General features: G+C 34.7%; 1 protein-coding gene across 1 annotated transcript in view; it reads left to right on the plus strand.

The window, feature by feature from the left end:
- Window positions 1-26142, plus strand: part of LOC125266215 (3'-5' RNA helicase YTHDC2) — a 31097-nt gene extending 4955 nt beyond the window's left edge. The window contains exons 5-30 of the mRNA XM_048186673.1: window positions 1070-1263; window positions 1375-1541; window positions 1686-1788; window positions 1859-2015; window positions 2260-2367; window positions 5458-5606; window positions 5698-5833; window positions 5916-6042; window positions 7688-7753; window positions 7846-8024; window positions 8103-8199; window positions 12837-12924; window positions 13012-13092; window positions 13463-13545; window positions 13627-13732; window positions 15567-15686; window positions 15896-16168; window positions 18423-18549; window positions 18618-18823; window positions 18932-19121; window positions 19206-19315; window positions 21670-21950; window positions 22032-22146; window positions 23756-23968; window positions 24116-24298; window positions 25096-26142. Of these exons, the coding sequence (XP_048042630.1) occupies window positions 1070-1263; window positions 1375-1541; window positions 1686-1788; window positions 1859-2015; window positions 2260-2367; window positions 5458-5606; window positions 5698-5833; window positions 5916-6042; window positions 7688-7753; window positions 7846-8024; window positions 8103-8199; window positions 12837-12924; window positions 13012-13092; window positions 13463-13545; window positions 13627-13732; window positions 15567-15686; window positions 15896-16168; window positions 18423-18549; window positions 18618-18823; window positions 18932-19121; window positions 19206-19315; window positions 21670-21950; window positions 22032-22146; window positions 23756-23968; window positions 24116-24298; window positions 25096-25149 (3713 nt within the window). The 3' untranslated portion in view covers window positions 25150-26142. The remainder of the gene's footprint in view (window positions 1-1069; window positions 1264-1374; window positions 1542-1685; window positions 1789-1858; window positions 2016-2259; window positions 2368-5457; window positions 5607-5697; window positions 5834-5915; window positions 6043-7687; window positions 7754-7845; window positions 8025-8102; window positions 8200-12836; window positions 12925-13011; window positions 13093-13462; window positions 13546-13626; window positions 13733-15566; window positions 15687-15895; window positions 16169-18422; window positions 18550-18617; window positions 18824-18931; window positions 19122-19205; window positions 19316-21669; window positions 21951-22031; window positions 22147-23755; window positions 23969-24115; window positions 24299-25095) is intronic.
- The last annotated feature ends 386 nt before the right edge of the window (window positions 26143-26528 follow it).

Consider the following 26528-nt stretch of genomic DNA (forward strand, 5'->3'; position numbering starts at 1 on the left):
GAATAATCTGATGGATTCCAGTTGTGCTGTAATAATGGGAAGTTTGTGCAGTCATAAACGAAAAGTAATTAGTTCAAATCCTGGAAGGTACAGCCTTGAACAAAGCATCAAAAGTTTGGAATAATTACGACAGTTTAATGTTTTTGAAAGAGTCTCTTCTGCTCATGCAGGCTGCATTTATTTGATCAAAAATACAGTAAAAATTGTGAAATATTATTCCAGTGTAAATCAGATGTTTTCTATGTGAATATATAGTAAAGTGTAATTTATTCCTGTGATCAAAGCTGAATTTTCAGCATCATTACTCCAGTCTTCAGTGTCACATGATCCTTCAGAAATAGCAATTGGTGAAAAATAAAAGGAATTGTTAATTTTAATTTGATAACATGTGTAAAAGATTAATTAAATTGTTAATGTTTTATGCCTTCATTTGAGTATCGCCATTTTTGGTAATGCATTTGTATTAAATTAAATCATTAATTTAATTATTATTAAATCATATATACATTAAAACAGGCATTAAAAAAATTCATAGGGACATATAATTGTGTAAAAAAAATATTAAATGATTTTGCTTTTTGATTATTATTAAAAGTTAATTAAAGCATTAAAACAGAATCCAGAAAAAATAAAATGGAAAACATTCAAAAATAAAACAGAATTTGGGAAAAAATTTTCATTAGACCGTAAAATGCCATCTTTGTTAAACTTGCATGATTTCAATGAATTAGACATGCTTTTTGATTGCTAAGATTTAATGTAACCATTAAAATGAAAAAAAAAAGAGAGAATGCTTTATCACAAAACTATGTCTTTTAGATCATATCTCTGTGATTCAACTTAAAAATGTCCAATCGAATCATCTAAAGTCACTGGTGTTCCTCAGGGTTCGGTCCTGGGCCCTCTTCTATTCATGATTTACTCGCTTCCTCTTGGCTCTTAATAATCTCGTTCCTCCAAACCTTCCTGATCCTCTTCACATCTACACCCCTTCACGCTCTCTCGCTCCTCTGCCGTATTTGAATCTCTCGTTTCTCTAAATTTGTTCTTCTCTGGTTCACTCCTCCAGACAGCAAAAGCAGGACCAGCGGCCGTCTGAGTCACGGTATTCCTCAGGTTCCTCAGAAACGAGGCCCGTCTGAACTGGATTGCTTTCGGAGAGCGCTGCCCGTGTATGAACGTCAGGAGGAGCTCGTCCAAACCATCAGGGAGAACCAGGTGGTGCTGGTTTTGGGTGAGACCGGGTCAGGCAAAACCACACAGGTGAGGACTGTCTCAGATACCTTCATCAGCAGCGATTCCAGAACTTTTTTGTCAGCCGAAGCTCTTGCAGAGTGTTGATGAGAGAATAAATTGACCCGATTTATCTCCCAGATCCCCCAGTTCCTCCTGGACGACTGCAGTCGAAACGGGATTCCTTGTCGGATCTTTTGCACTCAGCCCAGGAGGTTGGCGACCATCGCTGTGGCGGAGCGTGTGGCGTCTGAGCGTGGCGAGAAGATCGGACAGACCATCGGCTATCAGATCCGCCTGGAGAGCAGGTACTTATTTTTGCAAATAAGCAGCAAGATGATTGACAGGCCAGTTTAAATTGTTAAAGACGAAGTAGTTTTTCCCAAATCTTCTGCTACACACTTTCCATCTAAATGACTGCGAACCTGCTGATGAATTTTGCTTCTCCTCAGAGTTTCTCCTCGAACCTTACTGACGTTCTGCACGAGTGGAGTCCTGCTGAGGACGCTGATGGCGGGAGATGAGGCTCTGTCCAGGGTCACTCATGTCATTGTGGTGAGACTCTGCTCTAATGTTCCCCTGGACGGTGTTTTGGGAGCTGGTTTCATGATTTCTGCTCCTGTAGGACGAGGTGCACGAGCGAGACGGACTGACGGACTTCTTACTCACTAAGATGAAGGACATGCTTCAGAAGATGCCGTCGCTAAAGCTCATCCTGTCCAGCGCCACCCTGGACGTCAATTTGTTCATCAGATACTTTGGAGCGTGTCCTGTTATTCACAGTACGTGATGGAAAAATGTTTAAGGGTTTATTCAAGTGGGAAAATATACACCTACATCAGTCCTTTTATTGTAATACTTCAATTTCAGTTAAAATTCTGCATCCCTTTTGCTACCTGGAATCAAATTCAGGAGTTTATAAAGGTGTTCTTAATTCAATTCTGATTGGAGCACAACATGAATGTTCATCATCACATATGATCTGAAATGAGAGAGTTGAGTAATAATGTTGCATTTTCTCTGAAGTCAAAGGTTGTCCATATGACGTCAAGCAGCTCTTTCTGGAGGACATCCTGCGGACCACCGGCTACACTAACAAAGACATGATTAAATACAAGAAAGAGGCGCAGAAAGGTGACGGTACATCTGAAATACAGTACAGATACAGTACAGATGTTTAATGTTTTTGAAAGTCTCTTCTGCTCACCAAGGCTTCATTTATTTGCTCAAAAATACAGTAAAAACAGCGAAATAATATTATAATTTAAAATAGCCGTTTTCTATGTGAATATGTAGTAAATAAAATACAGTAAAAACTTGAAATATTACAATTTAAAATAGCTGTTTTCTATGGGAATATGTAGTAAATAAAATACAGTAAAAACTTGAAATATTACAATTTAAAATAGCCGTCTTCTATGTGAATATGTAGTAAATAAAATACAGTAAAAACTTGAAATATTACAATTTAAAATAGCCGTCTTCTATGTGAATATGTAGTAAATAAAATACAGTAAATTTGAAATATTATAATTTAAAATAGCCATTTTCTATGGGAATATGTAGTAAATAAAATACAGTAAAAACTTGAAATATTACAATTTAAAATAGCCGTCTTCTATGTGAATATGTAGTAAATAAAATAGAGTAAAAATTTGAAATATTACAATTTAAAATAGCTGTTTTCTATGTGAATATGTAGTAAATAAAATACAGTAAATTTGAAATATTATAATTTAAAATAGCTGTTTTCTATGGGAATATATAGTAAATAAAATACAGTAAAAAAATGAAATATTAAAATTTAAAATAGCTGTTTTCTATGTGAATATGTAGTAAATAAAATACAGTAAATTTGAAATATTACAATTTAAAATAGCTGTTTTCTATGTGAATATGTAGTAAATAAAATACAGTAAATTTGAAATATTACAATTTAAAATAGCTGTTTTCTATGTGAATATGTAGTAAATAAAATACAGTAAATTTGAAATATTATAATTTAAAATAGTTGTTTTCTATGTGAATATGTAGTAAATAAAATAGAGTAAAAATTTGAAATATTACAATTTAAAATAGCTGTTTTCTATGTGAATATGTAGTAAATAAAATAGAGTAAAAATTTGAAATATTACAATTTAAAATAGCTGTTTTCTATGTGAATATGTAGTAAATAAAATACAGTAAAAACTTGAAATATTACAATTTAAAATAGCTGTTTTCTATGGGAATATGTAGTAAATAAAATACAGTAAAAACTTGAAATATTACAATTTAAAATAGCCGTCTTCTATGTGAATATGTAGTAAATAAAATACAGTAAAAACTTGAAATATTACAATTTAAAATAGCCGTCTTCTATGTGAATATGTAGTAAATAAAATACAGTAAATTTGAAATATTATAATTTAAAATAGCCATTTTCTATGGGAATATGTAGTAAATAAAATACAGTAAAAACTTGAAATATTACAATTTAAAATAGCCGTCTTCTATGTGAATATGTAGTAAATAAAATAGAGTAAAAATTTGAAATATTACAATTTAAAATAGCTGTTTTCTATGTGAATATGTAGTAAATAAAATACAGTAAATTTGAAATATTATAATTTAAAATAGCTGTTTTCTATGGGAATATATAGTAAATAAAATACAGTAAAAAAATGAAATATTAAAATTTAAAATAGCTGTTTTCTATGTGAATATGTAGTAAATAAAATACAGTAAATTTGAAATATTACAATTTAAAATAGCTGTTTTCTATGTGAATATGTAGTAAATAAAATACAGTAAATTTGAAATATTACAATTTAAAATAGCTGTTTTCTATGTGAATATGTAGTAAATAAAATACAGTAAATTTGAAATATTATAATTTAAAATAGTTGTTTTCTATGTGAATATGTAGTAAATAAAATAGAGTAAAAATTTGAAATATTACAATTTAAAATAGCTGTTTTCTATGTGAATATGTAGTAAATAAAATAGAGTAAAAATTTGAAATATTACAATTTAAAATAGCTGTTTTCTATGTGAATATGTAGTAAATAAAATACAGTAAATTTGAAATATTATAATTTAAAATAGTTGTTTTCTATGTGAATATGTAGTAAATAAAATAGAGTAAAAATTTGAAATATTACAATTTAAAATAGTTGTTTTCTATGTGTATATGTAGTAAATAAAATAGAGTAAAAATTTGAAATATTACAATTTAAAATAGCTGTTTTCTATGTGAATATGTAGTAAATAAAATAGAGTAAAAATTTGAAATATTACAATTTAAAATAGCTGTTTTCTATGGGAATATGTAGTAAATAAATTACAGTAAAAATTTGAAATATTACAATTTAAAATAGCTGTTTTCTATGTGAATATGTAGTAAATAAAGTACAGTAAAAATGTGAAATATTACAATTTAAAATAGCTGTTTTCTATGGGAATATGTAGTAAATAAAGTACAGTAAAAATGTGAAATATTACAATTTAAAATAGCTGTTTTCTATGGGAATATGTAGTAAATAAAGTACAGTAAAAATGTGAAATATTACAATTTAAAATAGCTGTTTTCTATGGGAATATGTAGTAAATAAAGTACAGTAAAAATGTGAAATATTACAATTTAAAATAGCTGTTTTCTATGGGAATATGTAGTAAATAAATTACAGTAAAAATTTGAAATATCACAATTTAAAATAGCCGTTTTCTATGTGAATATGTAGTAAATAAAATACAGTAAATTTGAAATATTATAATTTAAAATAGCTGTTTTCTATGTGAATATGTAGTAAATAAATTACAGTAAAAATTTGAAATATTATTACAATTTAAAATTATTGCAATAAATGTTTCTTGAGCATCAAATCATCATATTAGAATGATTTCTGAAGGATCATGTGACACTGGAGTAATGATGCTGAAAATTCAGCTTTGATCACAGGAATAAATTACACTTTACTATATATTCACATAGAAAACTGATATTTTAAATTATAAAAAATATTTCACATTTTTACTGTATTTTTGATCAAATAAATGCAGCCTTGATGAGCAGAAGAGACTTCTTTCAAAAACATTACTTTTGACTGGCAGTGTAAACAAACTGTTACAATTACATTATGTGGTTCAAAAGTGAAACAGTCAGATCCAGTTATGTATCCATCAAAGAAAATGATTACATTAATGGAGCTCGACGTCACATTGAACCGCTGTCTGTTTCCTCAGAGGAGCGGCAGCAGACGTCCCTGACAGAGTGGTGTGACGCCCGTCAGGACGTCCTGCAGCCTGAACCTGCGAGGGAAAAGACGCCCACTTGTGTCCTGCAGGAGAATGACCTCCTGGATGACGGCGGAGACAGCGTCTTCAGCCAGATGGTCTCTTCTTTTGCTTCTTTTACATGATGACACAATGACACTCCTTCATCAGGTGTATTTTTTCAAGCATCTCTTTTCTCCATGTGCACAGAGTGAGAAGGACGTGGCCACGTTAGAGCCCTGGCTGCTCAGGGAAATGGACGCCTGCATCTCAAACATTTTCCTGCACCAAGACTCTGACGCCTTCATACAACTCTTCAATCTGATCCTGAATGAGAACATTAGTGGTAATGAAGTCATGTGTGCCCTCAAACACTGTCTAAATTGAAGTCTGCTGTGTTTTTCTCACGTGATCTTATGTTCTTTCAGTGGATTACGGACACAGCGAGACGAGCGCCACGCCTCTGATGGCGGCCGCAGGTCGAGGGTTCATCAGCCAGATGGAGCAGCTCCTGAGCATGGGCGCAAACATCAACATCAAAGCCTCCAACGGCTGGTGAGGAGAGCACCAACAGGGTCGTTATCATTAACTAAAACCATAAAAAACAGCTTCCTTACTTGAAACAAAGTAAACATCAACTGAAATTTAATTTAATTTAATTATTTTCACTTATTTTGTTTCAAGTAATGAAGATGTTTTTTTATGGTTTTAAAACATAAAATTAAACCAGAAAACAATTTTTTTTTTTTTTAGATGTTTTTTATGGTTTTAAACCATAAAATTTAACCATAATTTAATTTATTTAATTTTTTATTTAATTTAGATTTTTTTATGGTTTTAAACCATAAAATTTAAACATAATTTAATTTAACTTAATTTAATTTAATTTAATTTAAAAATAACTTTTTATCTTGAAGTATTAAAACTAAATAAACTAAAGCTAATAAATAACAATTTATAAAAACTAGACATATTTAAAAAAAAAATAAAATAAAATTGATTGATTGAAAAACAATAAAATGATTCAAACATTAACTAAAATTATAGTGGAAACAGTAAATATAAAAATTAAATCTAATTCAAAATATTAACAAAAATTATAATAGTATACAAAAAAATAGTATTAAATTAAATATAAAAAAAACTTATTTTATTTCAGCTATTTGTCAAGGCAGCTTTTCTCGTGTTAGTTTAGTTCAGGGTTTCTGCGGGTCTTAAATCAGAGCAAAAAAAAATAATTCATAAAGTCATGGCATTAAATGTTGCATGCGCTGTTCTTCCTCAGTGTTTCTGTCTTGTTTTCCAGCACAAATATCTAAACATTCTTAGATCAAGATACATTTACTGGAGAAGAGAAATGACAAATTAAAGTCTTGTTTTCTTGAGTTTGCACTTAAAACAAAACCAAAATGGTGAATGAAAACTTGTTTTCCATTTGAATTATGTAGATTTTTCTGAGCCCACTGGCAAATATTTACTTATTTTAACCAGTTGTCAGGGCAATATTTCAAATTGTTTGTTTAAATTTAACTTGAAGTACTAAAAATAAACTAAAACTAATTAAATAAAAAAATGATAAAAACTAATAGACATATTTAAAACAAAAAATAAAAAATGACAAAAAAACAACAACAAAATGACTAAAAATGATTAAAATTTAGTATTTAATTTTCCCCTCCGATGCAACTATTCATTTAAAATAATTTTGTTAAATTAATCGTTTTCATGACCATTTTTCACTCACTCATAATTAAATGCTCAAATTTTACTGCTGTTTTTTAAACATTAACTGAAATAAAATAAAAAAAACTTTTCTCAACATTTCTCATTTCATTTACTTGACTAAAACTAAATAAACTAAAACTAATGAATGAATAAAAACTATATAAACATAATTAAAAAAGAAAAAAACAACAAAATTACACACAAAAAAATTATTATTTAAAATTACTAAAATAACTAAAATAAATCATTAATAATTTACAACAAGGTCATGTTAACATCAGTCAATGCATAAACATTAATTAATGGTGAACAAAACATTTGTTAGAGTATTTATTTGTTAATGTTAGTTAATAAAAACACAAGTTCATGTTCACTCAGGTCTATTAAAATTATAATATTAACAGATACAACTTTTGAATTTAACAGTGTTTTAAGGCAGTTTTGAAGCTTCTGCTAACTGTGATGTGTCCTTCAGGACGGCTCTTGACTGGGCCAAACACTTCAATCAGCCCGAGGCTGTAGATCTGCTGGAGTCTCACATGTAAGCGCTGCGTTTGGCTTCATTACGAGGATGTTCAGTCTCTCTCAGAAGGTGTTTGTGTGTGTTACAGTGCGCTGTGTGTGTTTGTGCAGATGGTGTGTTGAAACGGGTCAGCTGGACGAGTCGTCTCTGGTCCAGACAGCCACATCTGAACTGAGCTCTGAGGACCAGGAGCTGCTCAAGGCGTATCATCACAGCTTCGACGACGAGAAGGTCGACCTCGACCTCATCCTGCATCTGCTCTTCAACATCTGCCAGAGCTCTGACGAAGGTGAGACTGTTAACTCAATGAAACGCTCACATCTGCAGCAGGCATTACAGTTTTCATCTGATTGTTTTTCATCCTCAGGCGCGGTGTTGATATTCCTGCCCGGCTACGATGAGATAGTCTCTCTGAGAGATCGCATCGTCTTTGATGATAAAAGGTTTTCAGACCACCAGCAAAGGTCTGTGAGTGTTTGTAGTGTCTGTCCCCTTCCTGTTCCAGCACAATATTCAGCTGGAAATCATGAAGGGACTTGATTTTATCCGGTGGGATTTGATTGGATTGTTTAAAGTGAGCTGTGATACTATTGGCTATTCGCCTGATTACATCAGAGGAAAAGAAATATCTAGAGGCAGAAACGGTTATTGGACTTGATGAACGATCATTTCGTTTCTTTAGAATTGCTTGCAATCTGACCAGAGACATTTATGAGGAAAATAGATGTATTCATGTTTTAGAGAGGGTGTTTTCTATGGAAACTTGTTTCCACCACTAAAAAACGGTAATTGCAAGTTTATATCTCACAATTCAGAGCAAAAAAGTAAATTAAAATGTCAGAATTGTGAGAGAAAAAGTTGCAATTACCCTATTTAGTTGTGAGTTTGTGTCTCAGAATTCAGATTTTTTTTTTTTTTTACAAGTTTATATCTTGCATTTCTGATAGAAAGAAAAAGAGAATTGCGAGTTAAAAACTCAGAAATGTGGAAAATAAAGTCAGAATTGTGTGATTAAAAAGTTGCAATTACCCTTTTTAGTTGTGAGTTTATATCTCAGAATTCTGTTTTCTTGCAATTCCGAGTTTATATCTTGCATTTCTGATTAAAAAAAGTCAGAATTGCGAGATATAAACTTCGAATTGTGGTAAATAAACGTACAATTCTGAGAAGTAAACTCGGAATTGCATGAAATAAAGCCAGAATTGCGGAAAATAAACTCAGAATTGTGAGATGTAAACTTGGAATTTCGTGAAATAAAGTCAGAATTGTGGGAAATAAACTTGGAATTGTGAGATATAAACTCGAAATTGCGTGAAATAAAGTCAGAAATGTGAGATATAAACTCGGAATTGCGAGATATAAACTCGGAATTGTGAGATGTAAACTCGGAATTGTGTGAAATAAAGTCAGAATTGTGAGATATAAACTTAGAATTGTGAGATATGAACTCGGAATTGTGAGATATAAACTCGGAATTGTGAGGTGTAAACTCGGAATTGCGTGAAATAAAGTCAGAATTGTGAGATAAAAAATTTCACTTTTTAGTTGTGAGTTTATATCTCAGAATTCTGTTTTCTTGCAATTCCGAGTTTATATCTTGCATTTCTGATTAAAAAAAGTCAGAATTGCGAGATATAAACTTCGAATTGTGGTAAATAAACGTACAATTCTGAGAAGTAAACTCGGAATTGCATGAAATAAAGCCAGAATTGCGGAAAATAAACTCGGAATTGTGAGATGTAAACTTGGAATTTCGTGAAATAAAGTCAGAATTGTGGGAAATAAACTCGGAATTGCAAGATATGAACTCGGAATTGTGTGAAATAAAGTCAGAATTGTGAGATATAAACTGGGAATTGCAAGACATGAACTCGGAATTGTGAGATATAAACTCGGAATTGTGAGGTGTAAACTCGGAATTGTGAGATGTAAACTCGAAATTGTGAGGTGTAAACTCGGATTTGTGAGATATAAACTCGAAATTGCGTGAAATAAAGTCAGAATTGTGAGATATAAACTTGGAATTGCGAGATATGAACTTGGAATTGCGAGATATGAACTTGGAATTGCGAGATATGAATTCGGAATTGCGAGATATGAACTCGGAATTGTGAGATAAACTCGGAATTGTGAGATATAAACTCGGAATTGTGAGGTGTAAACTCGGATTTGTGAGATATAAACTCGAAATTGCATGAAATAAAGTCAGAATTGTGAGATATAAACTCGGAATTGCGAGATATGAACTTGGAATTGCGAGATATGAACTTGGAATTGCGAGATATGAACTTGGAATTGCGAGATATGAACTCGGAATTGCGAGATATGAACTCGGAATTGTGAGATAAACTCGGAATTGTGAGGTGTAAACTCGAAATTGCGTAAAATAAAGTCCGAATTGTGAGTTATAAACTCGGAATTGCGAGATATAAACTCGGAATTGCGAGATATGAACTTGGAATTGCGAGATATGAACTTGGAATTGCGAGATATGAACTCGGAATTGCGAGATATAAACTCGGAATTGCGAGATATGAACTCGGAATTGCGAGATATGAACTCGAAATTGCATGAAATAAAGTCAGAATTGTGAGATATAAACTCGGAATTGCGAGATATGAACTTGGAATTGCGAGATATGAACTCGGAATTGCGAGATATGAACTCGGAATTGCGAGATATAAACTCGGAATTGCGAGATATGAACTTGGAATTGCGAGATATGAACTTGGAATTGCGAGATATGAACTCGGAATTGCAAGATATGAACTCGGAATTGTGAGATAAACTCGGAATTGTGAGGTGTAAACTCGAAATTGTGTAAAAGAAAGTCCGAATTGTGAGATATAAACTCGGAATTGCGAGATATGAACTCGAAATTGCATGAAATAAAGTCAGAATTGTGAGATATAAACTCGGAATTGTGAGGTGTAAACTCGAAATTGCGTAAAATAAAGTCCGAATTGTGAGTTATAAACTCGGAATTGCGAGATATGAACTCGAAATTGCATGAAATAAAGTCAGAATTGTGAGATATAAACTCGGAATTGCGAGATATGAACTTGGAATTGCGAGATATGAACTCGGAATTGCGAGATATGAACTCGGAATTGCGAGATATGAACTTGGAATTGCGAGATATGAACTTGGAATTGCGAGATATGAACTTGGAATTGCGAGATATGAACTTGGAATTGCGAGATATGAACTCGGAATTGCGAGATATGAACTCGGAATTGTGAGATAAACTCGGAATTGTGAGGTGTAAACTCGAAATTGTGTAAAAGAAAGTCCGAATTGTGAGATATAAACTCGGAATTGCGAGATATAAACTTGGAATTGTGAGATATGAACTCGGAATTGCGAGATATGAACATGGAATTGCGAGATATGAACTTGGAATTGCGAGATATGAACTCGGAATTGCGAAATATGAACTCGGAATTGCGAGATATGAACTCGGAATTGCGAAATATGAACTCGGAATTGCGAGATATAAACTCGGAATTGCGTGAAATAAAGTCAATTGTGAGATATAAACTCGGAATTGCGAGATATAAACTCGGAATTGCGAGATATGAACTCGGAATTGCGAGATATGGACTTGGAATTGCGAGATATATAAACTCGGAATTGTGAGATATAAACTTGGAATTGTGAGATATAAACTTGGAATTGCGAGATATGAACTCGGAATTGTGAGATATGAACTCGGAATTGTGAGATATGAACTCGGAATTGTGAGGTGTAAACTCGGAATTGTAAGATATAAACTCGGAATTGTGAGATATAAACTCGGAATTGCGAGATATGAACTCGGAATTGCGAGATATGAACTTGGAATTGCGAGATATGAACTCGGAATTGCGAGATATGAACTCGGAATTGCGAGATATGAACTCGGAATTGCGAGATATAAACTCGGAATTGCGAGATATGAACTCGGAATTGCGAGATATGAACTTGGAATTGCGAGATATGAACTCGGAATTGCGAGATATGAACTCGGAATTGTGAGATAAACTCGGAATTGTGAGGTGTAAACTCGAAATTGTGTAAAAGAAAGTCCGAATTGTGAGATATAAACTCGGAATTGCGAGATATAAACTTGGAATTGTGAGATATGAACTCGGAATTGCGAGATATAAACATGGAATTGCGAGATATGAACTTGGAATTGCGAGATATGAACTCGGAATTGCGAAATATGAACTCGGAATTGCGAGATATGAACTCGGAATTGCGAAATATGAACTCGGAATTGCGAGATATAAACTCGGAATTGCGTGAAATAAAGTCAATTGTGAGATATAAACTCGGAATTGCGAGATATGAACTCGGAATTGCGAAATATGAACTCGGAATTGCGTGAAATAAAGTCAATTGTGAGATATAAACTTGGAATTGCGAGATATGAACTCGGAATTGCGAAATATGAACTCGGAATTGCGAGATATGAACTCGGAATTGCGAAATATGAACTTGGAATTGCGAGATATAAACTCGGAATTGCGTGAAATAAAGTCAATTGTGAGATATAAACTCGGAATTGCGAGATATGAACTCGGAATTGCGAGATATGGACTCGGAATTGCGAGATATATAAACTCGGAATTGTGAGATATAAACTTGGAATTGTGAGATATAAACTTGGAATTGCGAGATATGAACTCGGAATTGTGAGATATGAACTCGGAATTGTGAGATATGAACTCGGAATTGTGAGATATGAACTCGGAATTGTGAGGTGTAAACTCGGAATTGTAAGATATAAACTCGGAATTGTGAGATATAAACTTGGAATTGCGAGATATGAACTCGGAATTGCGAGATATGAACTCGGAATTGCGAGATATGAACTCGGAATTGTGAGACATAAACTTGGAATTGCGAGATATAAAGTCAGAATTGTGGGATATAAACTCGGTATTCTAAGAAAAATGTCTGAATTACAAGATAAAAAGTCACAAATACCTTTTTTCATTGTTTATTCCATGGCAGAAACAAGCTTCCATACTTGTCAGTGTGACCAAGGTTAAAAAGCTTGTTATTTTTAATTATTTGAAATGTACTGATTGTCTGAGGAACTGTGCGTCGTCAGGTTTCAGGTCTTCATACTTCACTCCAGTATGCAGACGTCAGACCAGAAGAAGGTTTTGAAGAACACTCCTAAAGGTGTTCGCAAGATTGTGCGTATCTCTTCCTCTTACTTCTATAAGCTTCACACAGACTCCTGTAGATGAAAACATCTCAAACAGCCTCATCTCAATCTGCAGATCCTCTCCACCAACATCGCAGAGACCAGCATCACAGTCAACGATGTTGTGTTCGTCATCGACTCCGGCAAAGTTAAAGAGGTTTGGGTATTTTTCTCCAGCTAATGTCAGTGACATGTTCATTACATATAATTACATATAATAATGCTAATATAAACAATAATAATATTGTAAATTAAATAATAAAATATTTTGTAAATGATCTTATTTCTATATTACTGCACAGTCTATTTTGACTACAGTCAACAGTGTTGTTTTTGTCATCAAGTATTTTCTGCTATTATTAGTGACACATTAACGTTAAAAACTGCATATGATGTAATGTCTTCTGCTCAGAAATCTGTTTGAGTTCAATATCACTGGACTGAAGTGCAAAAGCTGCCAACTTTTATCAATGCACAGTAACTTAAACTCCTGCTCTAGAATGAAACCGTTATACGTTGTGCTGCAGAAAGCGTATGACGCTCTGAATAACGTGACGATGCTGAAGATGGTGTGGATATCGAAGGCCAGCGCTCTGCAGAGGAAGGGCAGGTACGTCACCGTCCATCTAGAGTCCTGAACATGACAAGCGTCTGATTGCAGAACTGATGGAGACGTGGGTTTGTTGTTTAGAGCGGGCCGCTGCAGACCTGGGATCTGTTTCCATCTCTTCAGCCGTCTGAGGTTCAACAACATGCTGGAACATCAGATTCCACAGCTGCTGCGCATGCCTCTACAGGTACACACACACACACACACACACACACAAACACACAAGTACACACACACACACAAGTACACAAACCACATCATTGTGTGACCCTGGACCACAAAACCAGTCAGGGTCAGTTTTTTACATCATCTGAAAGCTGAATAAATAAGCTTGATAATATTTGGCTGAGATACAACTATCTGGAATCTGAGGGTGCAAAATTCAAAATATTGAGAAAATCACCTTTAAAGTTGTCCAAATGAAGTCCTTAGCAATGTGTATCCACTCACAAAAATACATTTTTTATATATTTACTGTAGAAAATTTACCAATTATCTTCATGGAACATGATCTTTACTTAATATCCTAATGATTTTTGGCATAAAAGAAAAATCGCTCATTTTGACCAATAAAGTTGCCTATTGCTACAAATATGCCCGTGCGACTTATGACTGGTTTTGTGCTCCAGGGTCACTTATATACATTTGCAAGAAAAAGTAAGTGAACCACTTGCAGAATCTGTGAAAGTGTGAATAATTTTAACAAAATAAGGGAGATCATACAAAGTGCATGTTATTTTTTGTTTAGTACTGTCCTGAGTAAGATATTTTACATAAAAGATGTTCACATATAGTCAAAAAATAGCTGAATTTATTAAAATAACCCCATTCATAAGTATGTGAAGCATTGATTCTCAATACTGTGTGTGGTCACCTGATGATCCACGACTGTTTGTGTGTTTTGTGATGGTTGTTCATGAGTCTCTTGTTTGTCCTGAGCAGTTAAACTGAGCTCTGTTCTTCAGAAAAATCCTCCAGATCCTGCAGATTCTTCAGTTTTCCAGCATCTTCTGCGTATTTGAACCCTTTCCAGCAGTGACTGAATGATTTTGAGATTCATCTTTTCACACTGAGGACGACTGAGGGACTCAAACTCAACTATTAAAAAAGGTTCAAACATTCACTGATGCTCCAGAAGGAAACACGATGCATTAAGAGTCGAGGGGTGAACACTTTTGAACAGGATGAAGATGTCACAATTTTTCTTATTTTGTTTAACTATCATTGTTTTTCATTTAGTACTGCCCTTCGGAAGCAACAGAAGATACTTTCATGTTTCCCGGAAGACAAATTAAATACAATTTACCTTGATCTTCAAATTCAAAAGTGTTCACCCCCCGACTCTTAATGCATCATGTTTCCTTCTGGAGCATCAGTGAATGTTTGAACCTTTTTTAATAGTTGAGTTTGAGTCCCTCAGTCGTCCTCAGTGTGAAAAGACGAATCTCAAAATCATTCAGTCACTGCTGGAAAGGGTTCAAATATGCAGAAGATGCTGGAAAACTGATGATCTGCAGGATCTGGAGGATTTTTCTGAAGAACAGAGCTCAGTTTAACTGCTCAGAACAAACAAGAGACTCATGAACAACCATCACAAAACACACAAACAGTCGTGGATCATCAGGTGACCACACACAGTATTGAGAATCAATGCTTCACATACTTATGAATGGGGTCATTTTAATAAATTCAGCTATTTTTTGACTAAATGTAAACATCTTTTATGTAAAATATCTTACTCAGGACAGTACTAAACAAAAAATAACATGCATTTTGAATGATCTCTCTTATTTTGTTAACATTTTTCACATTTTCACAGATTCTGCAAGTGGTTCACATACTTTTTCCTGCAACTGAATGTCAGAATTAGATTTAGAGAGCTGATGCTGCAGTGGATATCATGAGGAAATTAGTGTTTTTGACCTTGAGTGTGTGTGATGAACTTTAAAACAACATTAAGAACCTTTAAAAAAGCAACATTTTTGTGTTATTTTGTAAATATGTGTGTGTGTGTTTCTCAGGAGCTGTGTCTGCACACTAAACTTCTGGCTCCCATCACCTGCCCGATCGCTGAGTTCCTGTCTAAAGCGCCGGAGCCGCCGCACCTGCACACCATTAAACACGCTGTACAGATGCTGAAGGTCATTATTTAGATGCGTCGCTGCACGTGCTCTGAAGGTTTATTTGGAATAGACGTAATGCACATGTAAATGTGAATATAACAATATGAAATCGGATTCATTTGGATTGCTCAGATAAGTTTAATCAACCAACCAACATTCTGCATCATGAACTCTATATTGAAATCATGAAATAAAAGTATTTTAGTGATCAGTCTTTCATGTGGCAGACCATCGACGCCATGGACCCCTGGGAGAACCTGACGGAGCTGGGATATCACCTGGCCGACCTGCCCGTGGAGCCGCATTTAGGGAAGATGGTTCTGTGTGCGGTGGTGCTGAAGTGTTTGGACCCCATCCTCACCATCGCCTGCACGCTGGCCCACAGAGACCCGTTCGTTCTGCCCGCTCAGGCCGCTCAGAAGCGCGTGGCCATGCTGTGCCGGAAACGCTTCACGGCCAACACCTTCAGCGACCACATGGCTCTGCTCCGGGCCTTTCAGGTCAGACAGCGTCAGGACAGGAGTTTACTGTAATATCTACTGTCAGTGAGCAAAACACTTTCAATGGCTGCTCTCTGGTGTCAGCCGTGACCGAGCGTCAGTGAAATACTGAATAGTTTTTAGGGGTTGAAACTCTCTTGTAATTGTAAGGATTTTTATTATTTTTCTTCCGCCGTGAAACGAATCATGCAGACCAAACCGAAAGGCCTAGAGACTTGAAACTTTGCCAGATGATCGGCTGACGGAGTATGATCCCAATCGGCCAATAGGTGGCGCTACAGCAATCAAAAGTTCAAAATCTCTCATAGACCGTTTGTCGTAGACTCGATATCATTGTAATTCTTGGCTCAAGATAGACAAAACATATATCTCAGATTTTATTTCCGCCTGAGAAAATTTTCCGCCATTTTGAATTTTGTCCAAAACCTACTTTTACGAACTAATTCTAGGTTTTTTGACTGATCGGAACCAAACCAGTGCAGAAATGCTCTCTGGAGATATAATGATTATCAAAAAAAGTTGGAATTTCGATTTACGGTCGCTAAGGGGCGCCAAAACGTATGATGTGGGCGGAGCCACTTTTACTAAAATGGCTATAACTCGAGAACGAAATGAGATATATTTACCAAACTCGGTACACATGTGTAGGGGCTCAATCTTTGGTCACAGTATGTGGTTTTTACACTTGGTGGCGCTATAACATGAAAAAAACTCTGTAACTACGCAACCGTTAGTCCGATCGACTTGAAATTTGGCATGCAGTGTCTTGGTCCAAGGGGGCATGATGGTTTATGTGGACATTGGCGTATCTCAAAAAAACATGGCCGCCATTGACCAATGAAGTTTGAGCACCTATTAGACAAGGTTAATGGAGGCCGATCGGAACAAAAAATTCAGTGGGCATGATCGACTCATGGTCCTAGAGGTCTGTAAGAATTTTGAAAGAAATCGGCCACTAGTTGGCGCTAACGAGTTTTATGAATCTGTAATCATGTGGTATCATATGCATATCATATGATAGATCTCCTCATGCTGAACAACTTTGCCTCAAGAACCAATGCTGTCAATCAAATCATTCATTAATTATTCGCGAATATGTAAAATTCCTACTTTTGCAAGCTAGTCCTAGGTTTTTCGCCCGATCTGAACAAAACCAGTGCTGGACAATTCTCTGGATTCTCTAGATCAATAATTATCAAAAAAAAAAGTTGAACTTTACCCTTTGGGTCGCTATAACAGGGTCATTTAGAAAATAGGCATGGCAAAATATACTCAAAAGCCTATAAATCCTAAACGAAAACTCAGAACTTCACGAAATTAACTGAGCACATCCAACTTTTATGGAGATCGGACCATAGGTGGCGCTATAACTGTTAAAAAGCTTTAAAAAAAACATATATTTTTAATGGTTTTGGCTGAATATGTATATAACTTTGGATGTGGTTGACTTATTTTCACATCTTTAGACTCCTGAAACCTTTCCGAGTCCAACGATACCAAACATGCCAGTTTTCAGCTTATGGTTTGTGCAACGTTGTGATTTAGCGCTTAAAAAACTTTTGCAAATATCTTTGAAACCATCAGTCCGATTAAGACAAAACCACCGTGGGAAACACGGAACCTAAGCTGGTTTACTACATGTCAAAGCCCAAATTTCAAAATTTTGATAGGAAGTGGCAAAAAAATCCAATTAAAGTCGCTCATGGGTCATTTTTTATGATCTCACATATACTTATATATAAAAGTATCTATAACTTCAAAACGAAATGAGATATTTTCACCAAAAGTAACACGCATATTTATGGACACACTCTGAGGACACCCAAGATCGGGCAATAGGTGGCGCTATAACTGTCAAAAAACCTTGAAAAACCATGTTTTTCCTTACTGAATTGCCTGTATTGGCTGTAAATGGTCTTTTCCATCTGTGATCTAAATGTTTACATGCTTGCTGAATAAAATATAATACCTTTTTATATGCTTAAAGGCCTTAAATGCTTGAACCCCGGTAAATGCTGCTTGCAGCTTTAATTATTTTTTATATTTTCCATTTGAATTTTAAAGTTTTAGCAATTTTGTTGTGTTTTTGTCATTTTTATTAGTTTTTGGGTTTTCATATCTCTATATAGTTTAGTATCATTTATATACTGTTATAGTTTTTGTTTTGAATTAGTTCTTGTAAAAGCAGGCATTTCTTGTGGGCAACAGTAGTTGAGAAGTTGACTTTTGTTCTTGTTCTTGTTGATCTCTGCAGGCGTGGCAGAAAGCTCGCAGTGACGGCTGGGAAAGAGCTTTCTGCGAGAAGAACTTCCTCTCTCAGGCCACCATGGAGATCATCGTGGGGATGCGGACGCAGCTTTTGGGACAGCTTCGAGCGACAGGTAAGAGTTCTGCGCCGTGAACCCAAACAAAACTGCTCCAGGTGATTCACGACAGTTTGTCTCGTCAGGTTTCGTGCGAGCGAGGGGCGGCGGCGACATCCGGGATGTCAATCAGAACTCGGAGAACTGGGCCGTGGTCAAGGCTGCGCTGGTCGCCGGCATGTATCCCAACCTGATCCATGTGGAGCGGGACAGCCTGACCCTCATGGGCTCCAAAGAGAAGAAGGTTCGGCTCCACCCGACGTCCGTCCTGAGCCAGCCACCGTACAAGAAGGTCCGTGAGCGTGAGAGGAGCCAATCAGAACCAGCCCTGTTCTGCTCATATATTTTGATATTTTCATATTCTTCAGATAGATTCATAATAGTTCTTCTCTGTATCCAGATCCCTCCAGCCAATGGTCAGACAGCAGCAGTGGAGTCCCTGCCCACCGATTGGCTGATTTACGATGAGATGACGCGCGCTCACAGGATCGCCAGCATCAGATGCTGCTCTGCGGTCACGCCCCTGACCGTGGCCATATTCGGAGGATGTGCTAAACTCCCGAGCTCCGCCCTGCAGGAACACAGAGCAGGTGACCAGAACTGATCGACAGCAAACCTAAACCTAAAACAGTGTGTTTGTAGTTCAAACTGAGGTCATTCTGTATATATTTCAGCCGCTGACGGTGTGAACGAGAGCAGTGACAGCGAGATGGAGGATCGGTCCAGCGCTCGTCTGGCTCACATCAGCATCGACGAGTGGCTCAACTTCAAACTGGACCGAGAGGTGCCGTTCGTTCTGCTCAATCAACATCACTCAGTCTCTGATGAAGTGACACGCATGCAGCTGACAGCGCTGAGGGCCAGGGCTGGATGATACTCATGATTCTCTGAGATTAGATCTCGATGTAGTCATTATTTTGTGTAATCAGTGCCACAGTGTCTCGGACACGCCTGAGAGTTTCAGTGTTGTTACGAGATATTATTATAATACATTTACGTACTACTAGTTTTTGTTCTAAACGAGAGTTATTCTTATTTAATTAGCAGTCTTTTTAATGGCATATAATATTGTACTGTAAAAAATAAGTCGCAGTAATTAATAATAACATAATAAATATTAAAAATTAAAAGTATTAGATAATAAGAATAAAATAAAATAAAAATGAATAACAATATAAAATAAAATAAAGCAAATAAAATCTATATTTTTCATAATGAATTTCTGTCTGTCATTATACTATCTCATTTTTCAATTATTTAGTTTCAAAATACTTTTTAAATGATTATTTTACAATAATAATAATAACAACAATATATTAAAATATCATAAAAATATAAAATAATATAACTAAAATAAAAAATAATTAACAACAATATATAATAAATCTAAATACCAAAAACCAAATAAAATCTATATTTTACATTATGAATTTCTGTCTATAATTATAATGTCTCTGTTTCAGTTTTCAATTATTCAATTTCAAAATACTTTTTGGAATGATTATTTTACAAAACAAATATATATATATAAAAAATAAATAATAATATATATAAAATGAATAACAATTTACAATAAAAATAGACCAAATAAAATCTATATTTACATAATTATACTATCTCTGTGTCAGTTGTCAATTATTTAATGTCAAAATCCTTTTTGGAATGATTACTATAAAACTAATACATTAAATTTTTTTATAAAATAATATAAATGAAATGAAAAGAAATTAATTAATAACAACAATATACAGTAAAATAAACCAAATAAAATCTATATTTTTCATTATGAATTTCTATCATTATACTATCTCATTTTTCAATTATTCAGTTTCAAAATATTTTTTAAATGATTATTTTACAATAATAATAATAACAATATATTAAAATATCATAAAAATATAAAATAATATAACTAAAATAAAAAATAAATTAATAACAATAAAACTATTAAACTAAATACTAAAAAAACTAATAAAATCTATATTTTACATTATGAATTTCTGTCTATAATTATAATATCTCTGTGTCAGTTTTCAATTATTCAATTTCAAAATACTTTTTGGAATGATTATTATACAAAAATATTTTAAAAAAATATTAAAATATTATAAAAAAAATAAAATAAATAAAATGAATAACAATTAATTAATTAATTAATAATAAAAATATACCAAATAAAATCTATATTTACATAATTATACTATCTCTGTGTCCGTTTTCAATTATTTAATGTCAAAATCATTTTTGGAATGATTATTTTACTTTAAAAATAATACATTAAAATGTTTTAATAATATAAATAAAATGAAAAAAATAATGAATAACAACAATATACAATAAAATAAACCAAATAAAATCTATATTTTTCATTATGAATTTCTATCATTATACTATCTCAATTATTCAGTTTAATTTTTTTTTTTTAATTATTAGATTATTTTACAATAATAATAATAATAATAACAATATATTAAAATATCATAAAAATATAAAATAATATAACTAAAATAAAAAATAAATTAATAACAATACAACTAAACTAAATACTAAAAAACTAATAAAATCTATATTTTACATTATGAATTTCTGTCTATAATTATAATATCTCTGTGTCAGTTTTCAATTTACAAATTTTTTTTTTTTTTAAATATTAAAATATTATATATATAAAAAAAAAGAATAACAATTTACAATAAAAATATACCAAATAAAATCTAAATTTACATAATTATACTATCTCTGTGTCCGTTTTCAATTATTTAATGTCAAAATACTTTTTGGAATGATTATTTTACTTTAAAAATAATACATTAAAATGTTTTAATAATATGAATAAAATGAAAGAAATTAATGAATAACAGCAATATACAACAAAATAAACCAAAATAAAATCTATATTTTACATTATGACTTTCTGTCTATAATTATACTATCTCCTTGTCAGTTTTTAATTATTCAATTTCATACTTTCATACTTTTTGGAATGATTACTACTATACTACTACTACTACTACTACTATACTATAAACATAAAAAACAATATAATTAAAATGGAAAAAAATAAATGAATAAAAACATAATACAATCAAATGTACCTCTGTTTTACTGTATAACTCATCACATGTTTCCTCGCTGCAGATGGCGGAGCTGGTGTTCGGCCTCAGGCAGCGCTGGCAGAGCTTGTTCCTGCGGCGGATTCGCTCTCCGTCTAAAGCCTGCTCTCAGCTGGACGAGGCCACCATCCGTACGCTGGTGTCGGTGCTGTCGGCCGAGGAGCAGGTCACAGGCCTCCAGCAGCCCACCGGCATCGGCCAGAGACCTCGACCCATGAACTCTGACGAAGCCCCGCAGACGGCCTCCTGCAAGAGCGCCGGCCGCAGGGACCCGGAGCAGCCGGAGGAGCCGCCCAGCCCGGACAGGTGCGTGTTAGCGCCCTCATCTGGACGCAGACAGCGCTGGCGTCTTCATCTGATGTGTGTGTGTGTGTGTGTTTCCCGCAGACCTCGGCTGGCGTCTCAAATGAAGAATCACAGAGCGCTTCACTCAAAGCAGCTGGGAGACGAGCTCGTCCCCTTCAAGAGCGCTGACGGCCCCTCGTCCCCCTCCTCAGGAAAAGTATGTGACGCTCATGGGTTTAGGGCTCGTTTTGGCCGTTGTTTTTTCATGCACTGGTCAGTTTTAGGCTATTCAGACGAGTGGAAAGAAAACATTCATACACACATTTAAGTGTTTATTTTATTACACTTCATCCACTTGCGTCTGTGGATTTCAATTCAGAAATCTCCACTTCAGCAGCTTCACACACACAAACTTTACAGTTTATTCACATCTATATTCTGAAGGTTTGTTCATTTATCATTCACCTGATTTACACAGAACATTTTACTTCTAAATATAATATGTATGTAATGTATTTATTTTTATTTGTGGTATTTGCTAAGTTGTAAAATGTTACCAAAAAGACTGAAAACAAGCAGCTTGGTCATAATTACAGCAGTATTTCCCTGTTTTTGAATATTGTGTTGGACAATGGATGCTCTTTGAGTCAAAAAGTTTGTGAACTGCTGATCATAAATGATTGTCTGTGGTAATTAACAGCATAATTGATGTGATACATCAATTAAGAGAATTAAGGGGCCAACAAGAAAGCTAGCAGCAGACCAACATTGTCATAATGGACTATGATAGCAACTGAGACAAAGACGCTGCATGTCAGTTTTGAAGTCAATCAGACCAACAGGACTGTATAGTTAGAGCCAATTTCATGTTTTGTTCAATTATAGCGCCACCAAGTGGCGCAGTCCCACTGCTTTTTTTTGTGTGTGTCCCATAAGCGTGACGCAGTTGCTCCTCTGCGCTTAAAGAAGATTAAGGAAACTAATCCAACGCCGTGGTACAACGAGTACACTCGGGCTCTTAAGAGAGCTGCCAGTAAAATGGAGTGCAGCTAGAAGAAAACAAAACGAAGTTTTTCGCATGTCGTGGAGAGAGAGAATGATTGAGTACAGAAAGGCCTTAGATCCAAAGTTATAAGCATGTTAATATTTTTTTCACCACTAGGTGGCGCCGGTCTGAAACTTCTCAGACTCCTTCAGGGCATCGTACCGATGACCCACACCGAGTTTCGCAATGTGTTTCGTTTAGTAAAACAGCATTTTACTACAAAATTCAAAATGGCCGATATGGAAGATTGGATATAATTCGAAAATAGCTATTTTTTTAATCTCCCGACCAGTAGGTGGCGCTGTGCCGAAACGCAGCATGTAGTCTCAGGTCATGCTTGTGATGACGTACCAAGTTTGGTCTGAATATGAAAGAGCATTGCGGAGATACAGCCTTACATCTATTTTCACAAGCGTTACAAAAAAATTTGTTCATGAGTTACTTGAATTTCACAACTTTTTGTGGGCATCGTCTGAAGATGATCGGCCTATGAGGAGTTAAAAAAAGTAGGTTTTTCACAAAATTCAAAATGGCGGAAAAATTCTCATGACGGAAAACGATGTCATAGCATGCAATCAAATCGTCTGGAGACAAGGATTCAGAGGGAAAAAAAATGTTTATTATTATTTGTTTATATAAATTATTTTGTTTCTAGCCCTTAGGGTTCAAAAGTTATTAGCATAAATGTTAGTGAAACTTTGGACAGTTGATGGCGCTAGAGGGATTGATTTAGAGACTGTCCTCTATCCTGGTGTGAATTGAACATGTGTTTGTGATCCAGAGCTGCACGTCTCCGTCTCCGTCCCCGCGGCCGCTGCGCTCCTGTGTGCGATACTTCATCATGAAGAGCAGCAACGTGAGGAACATCGAGCTGTCTCAGCAGAGGGGAATCTGGTCCACGACGCCCAACAACGAGCACAAACTCACCCGAGCTTTTCACGAGAGCAGCGCCGTCTTCCTCATCTTCTCCGTTCAGGGATCCGGACACTTCCAGGTGTGTGGAGTGAAGACAAACATCCACCGCTGCTCCTTCATGGAAATGATCTAATAGTGTCATTCTTCAGTTCAAGATTGTTTCTTCTCTGATAGTGTCAGTCATATTGCTGAATATTAAGCGTGTGTGTGTGTGTGTGTGTGTCAGGGTTACGCGCGCATGACGTCAGCGATCAGCGGCGAGAGGTGTCTGGACTGGGGTTCGGTCGGTCTGGGCGGTGTGTTCGGTGTGGAATGGGTCCGTAAAGAGAATCTGCCCTTCCAGCTCACGCAGCAGCTGCTGAACCCCTGGAACGACAACAAGAGAGTCCAGATCAGCCGAGACGGACAGGTGTGTGTCACAGTCATCAGGGCTGGAAATGCTGAGTATCAAAGATATTAGCAACTTTTATTCTCTACTTTACTCTTACACTCTCTACTCTTTACTCCAATACTCCAGTTGCTCACTACAGTGTAATGGAGACATTTTCACTGCAAGGATTCTCTACTTTTACTTTTCTGGTACTCTTTACACCTCTGAGCTGCACGATTCTGGAGAAACTGATCGGGTTGAGCGAATGATTCAATGACTCATAAATACTTGTTTCATTACTGGATGAATCAGCATTTTTGAATGAATCTTTTTAATGAATGATTCAATGACTCACTCATAAAGACTTCACTTGTTTCATTACTGGAGAAATTAGCGTTTTTGAATGAATCTTTTTAATGAATGATTCGATGTGAAATACATTTTTTAATTCACTTGTCGCCACCTACTGGTGAAATGATGTAATTGATACAATCTTTATTCGAAGCATCAAGTTGCTTTCAAAAGGTGAATCGCTCTATTTTGATCACTACAGCAGACATCAGTGATTATATCTGAACTATAAACGTTTTTTCCAGTACTTCTGTGATCATCTGAATGATTGTAAGACAGAAATAATGAAACTGTGCGGTTAAAAAGAAGCCGTTTCATATCCATTCATGACAACGACTCTCTCTAGCCGAATCACTGTCATTTAGGAATAAGATCACAAGGGTGTTTCAGTCGAGATTGTGATCTTTTAACGATGAATCGTGCAGCTCTCTCAGACTGTGACGGTCATGATGATGGTGTGAATGTGTGATTTGTGTGTTGAACAGGAGTTGGAGCCTCAGGCAGGAAGTCAGTTGCTGCAGCTCTGGGAGCGAATCTGAACTGAAGGATCCAGATCGACTTCACTTCAAAGCAGATACATAATCACACTGCAAAAACATCATGTTCTTCCTCAGTGTTTCTGTCTCGTTTTCCAGCACAAATATCTAAACATTCTTAAATCAAGATGCATTTACTGGAAAAGCAAAATAACACAGAATGTTTTCTAAAAATTTAAGTGAGTTTGTACTTAAAACAAGAAAATATCTGCCGATGGAGTCAGAAAAATAATCTCATTTTCTCTTTGAATTAAGTTCACTGGCAGATATTTTTCTTGTTTTAAGCAAGAAAATGCACTTAATTTTGATACATTTTCTCAGTAAACAAGTCTTAATATCTTCAGTCATTTTGTTTCTCCAGTAAATGTATCTTGATTTAAGAATGTTTAGATATTTGAGGAGGAAGAACTGAGGAAGAACATGATTTTTTGCAGTGTATCATGTTTATTTTGTTATAGAACTTAATGGACTAAAGTAGAAATTAAATATTTTTATGTTTTGTTCTGGCTGTATGAAAGGAGGAACAAGATTTGTGCCTCATAAACCTCAGAAATGTTTTATGAATCTTGTGTTTTTAAAATCTTCACCAAATGCATTCGCTCACCGATCACAGTTCGACGCGCTTTTCTTTTAATTGCCGTGCAAATGTTCTTTGTCATCTATGATGGCTTTGCACATGTTCACTTTAGCAGTGTTGAAATGTCTGCTTTATTTAAAGGAAAATATGAAATGCTGATGGTCTCGTGATTCGTTCGAAATGATTTCTCTGTTGGTTCAGTGTGTTTCTCTGTTATCAGATCATAATCTCTTCTTGACGTGACTGACATGTTGATGTTGTGAATTAAACCATCAGTGGATCAAGTCAGAAGTTCACCTTTTAGATTTCTTGTGGTTCATCATTTGTTCAATCATCAGTCGAGTGTTCAGTGTGTTTGTTTCTCATGTTGTCTTGAATGATGCAAATGTATAATTTGCAATAAAAAAAAATTATTTGCACGTGTTTGACTGTTTTCTTTAGCGGTTCTCAAATGTCCATGACTTAAAATGATTTAAAATCAGATAAAAAAGATATTAGCTTACAGCTTGAATTATAGCTGATTTTAATTAACTAGTTTTTACTTAAAAAAATATGAGAGAGTGTGATTTCTAGGCCCGGAAAATTTAAAACTCTTTTTAATTGTAATCCTTGCATTATATTTTGTTAATGCTGAATTAATGTTGTTTATTATATTTCTTATATTGTTTTTCTTGTATTTTTACCCTTTTTTCATCTTTTTTTTTTTCATCAATTTCACCTTTAAATAAAATGCATTAATATTATTTATCAAAAGTCATGGAAATTAATATAAGTTTAACATACATTTTTCAAGCTTTAAAATATT

Source organism: Megalobrama amblycephala, linkage group LG4 (assembly GCF_018812025.1).
Source record: "Megalobrama amblycephala isolate DHTTF-2021 linkage group LG4, ASM1881202v1, whole genome shotgun sequence".
Classification (NCBI taxonomy): Eukaryota; Metazoa; Chordata; class Actinopteri; order Cypriniformes; family Xenocyprididae; genus Megalobrama; species Megalobrama amblycephala.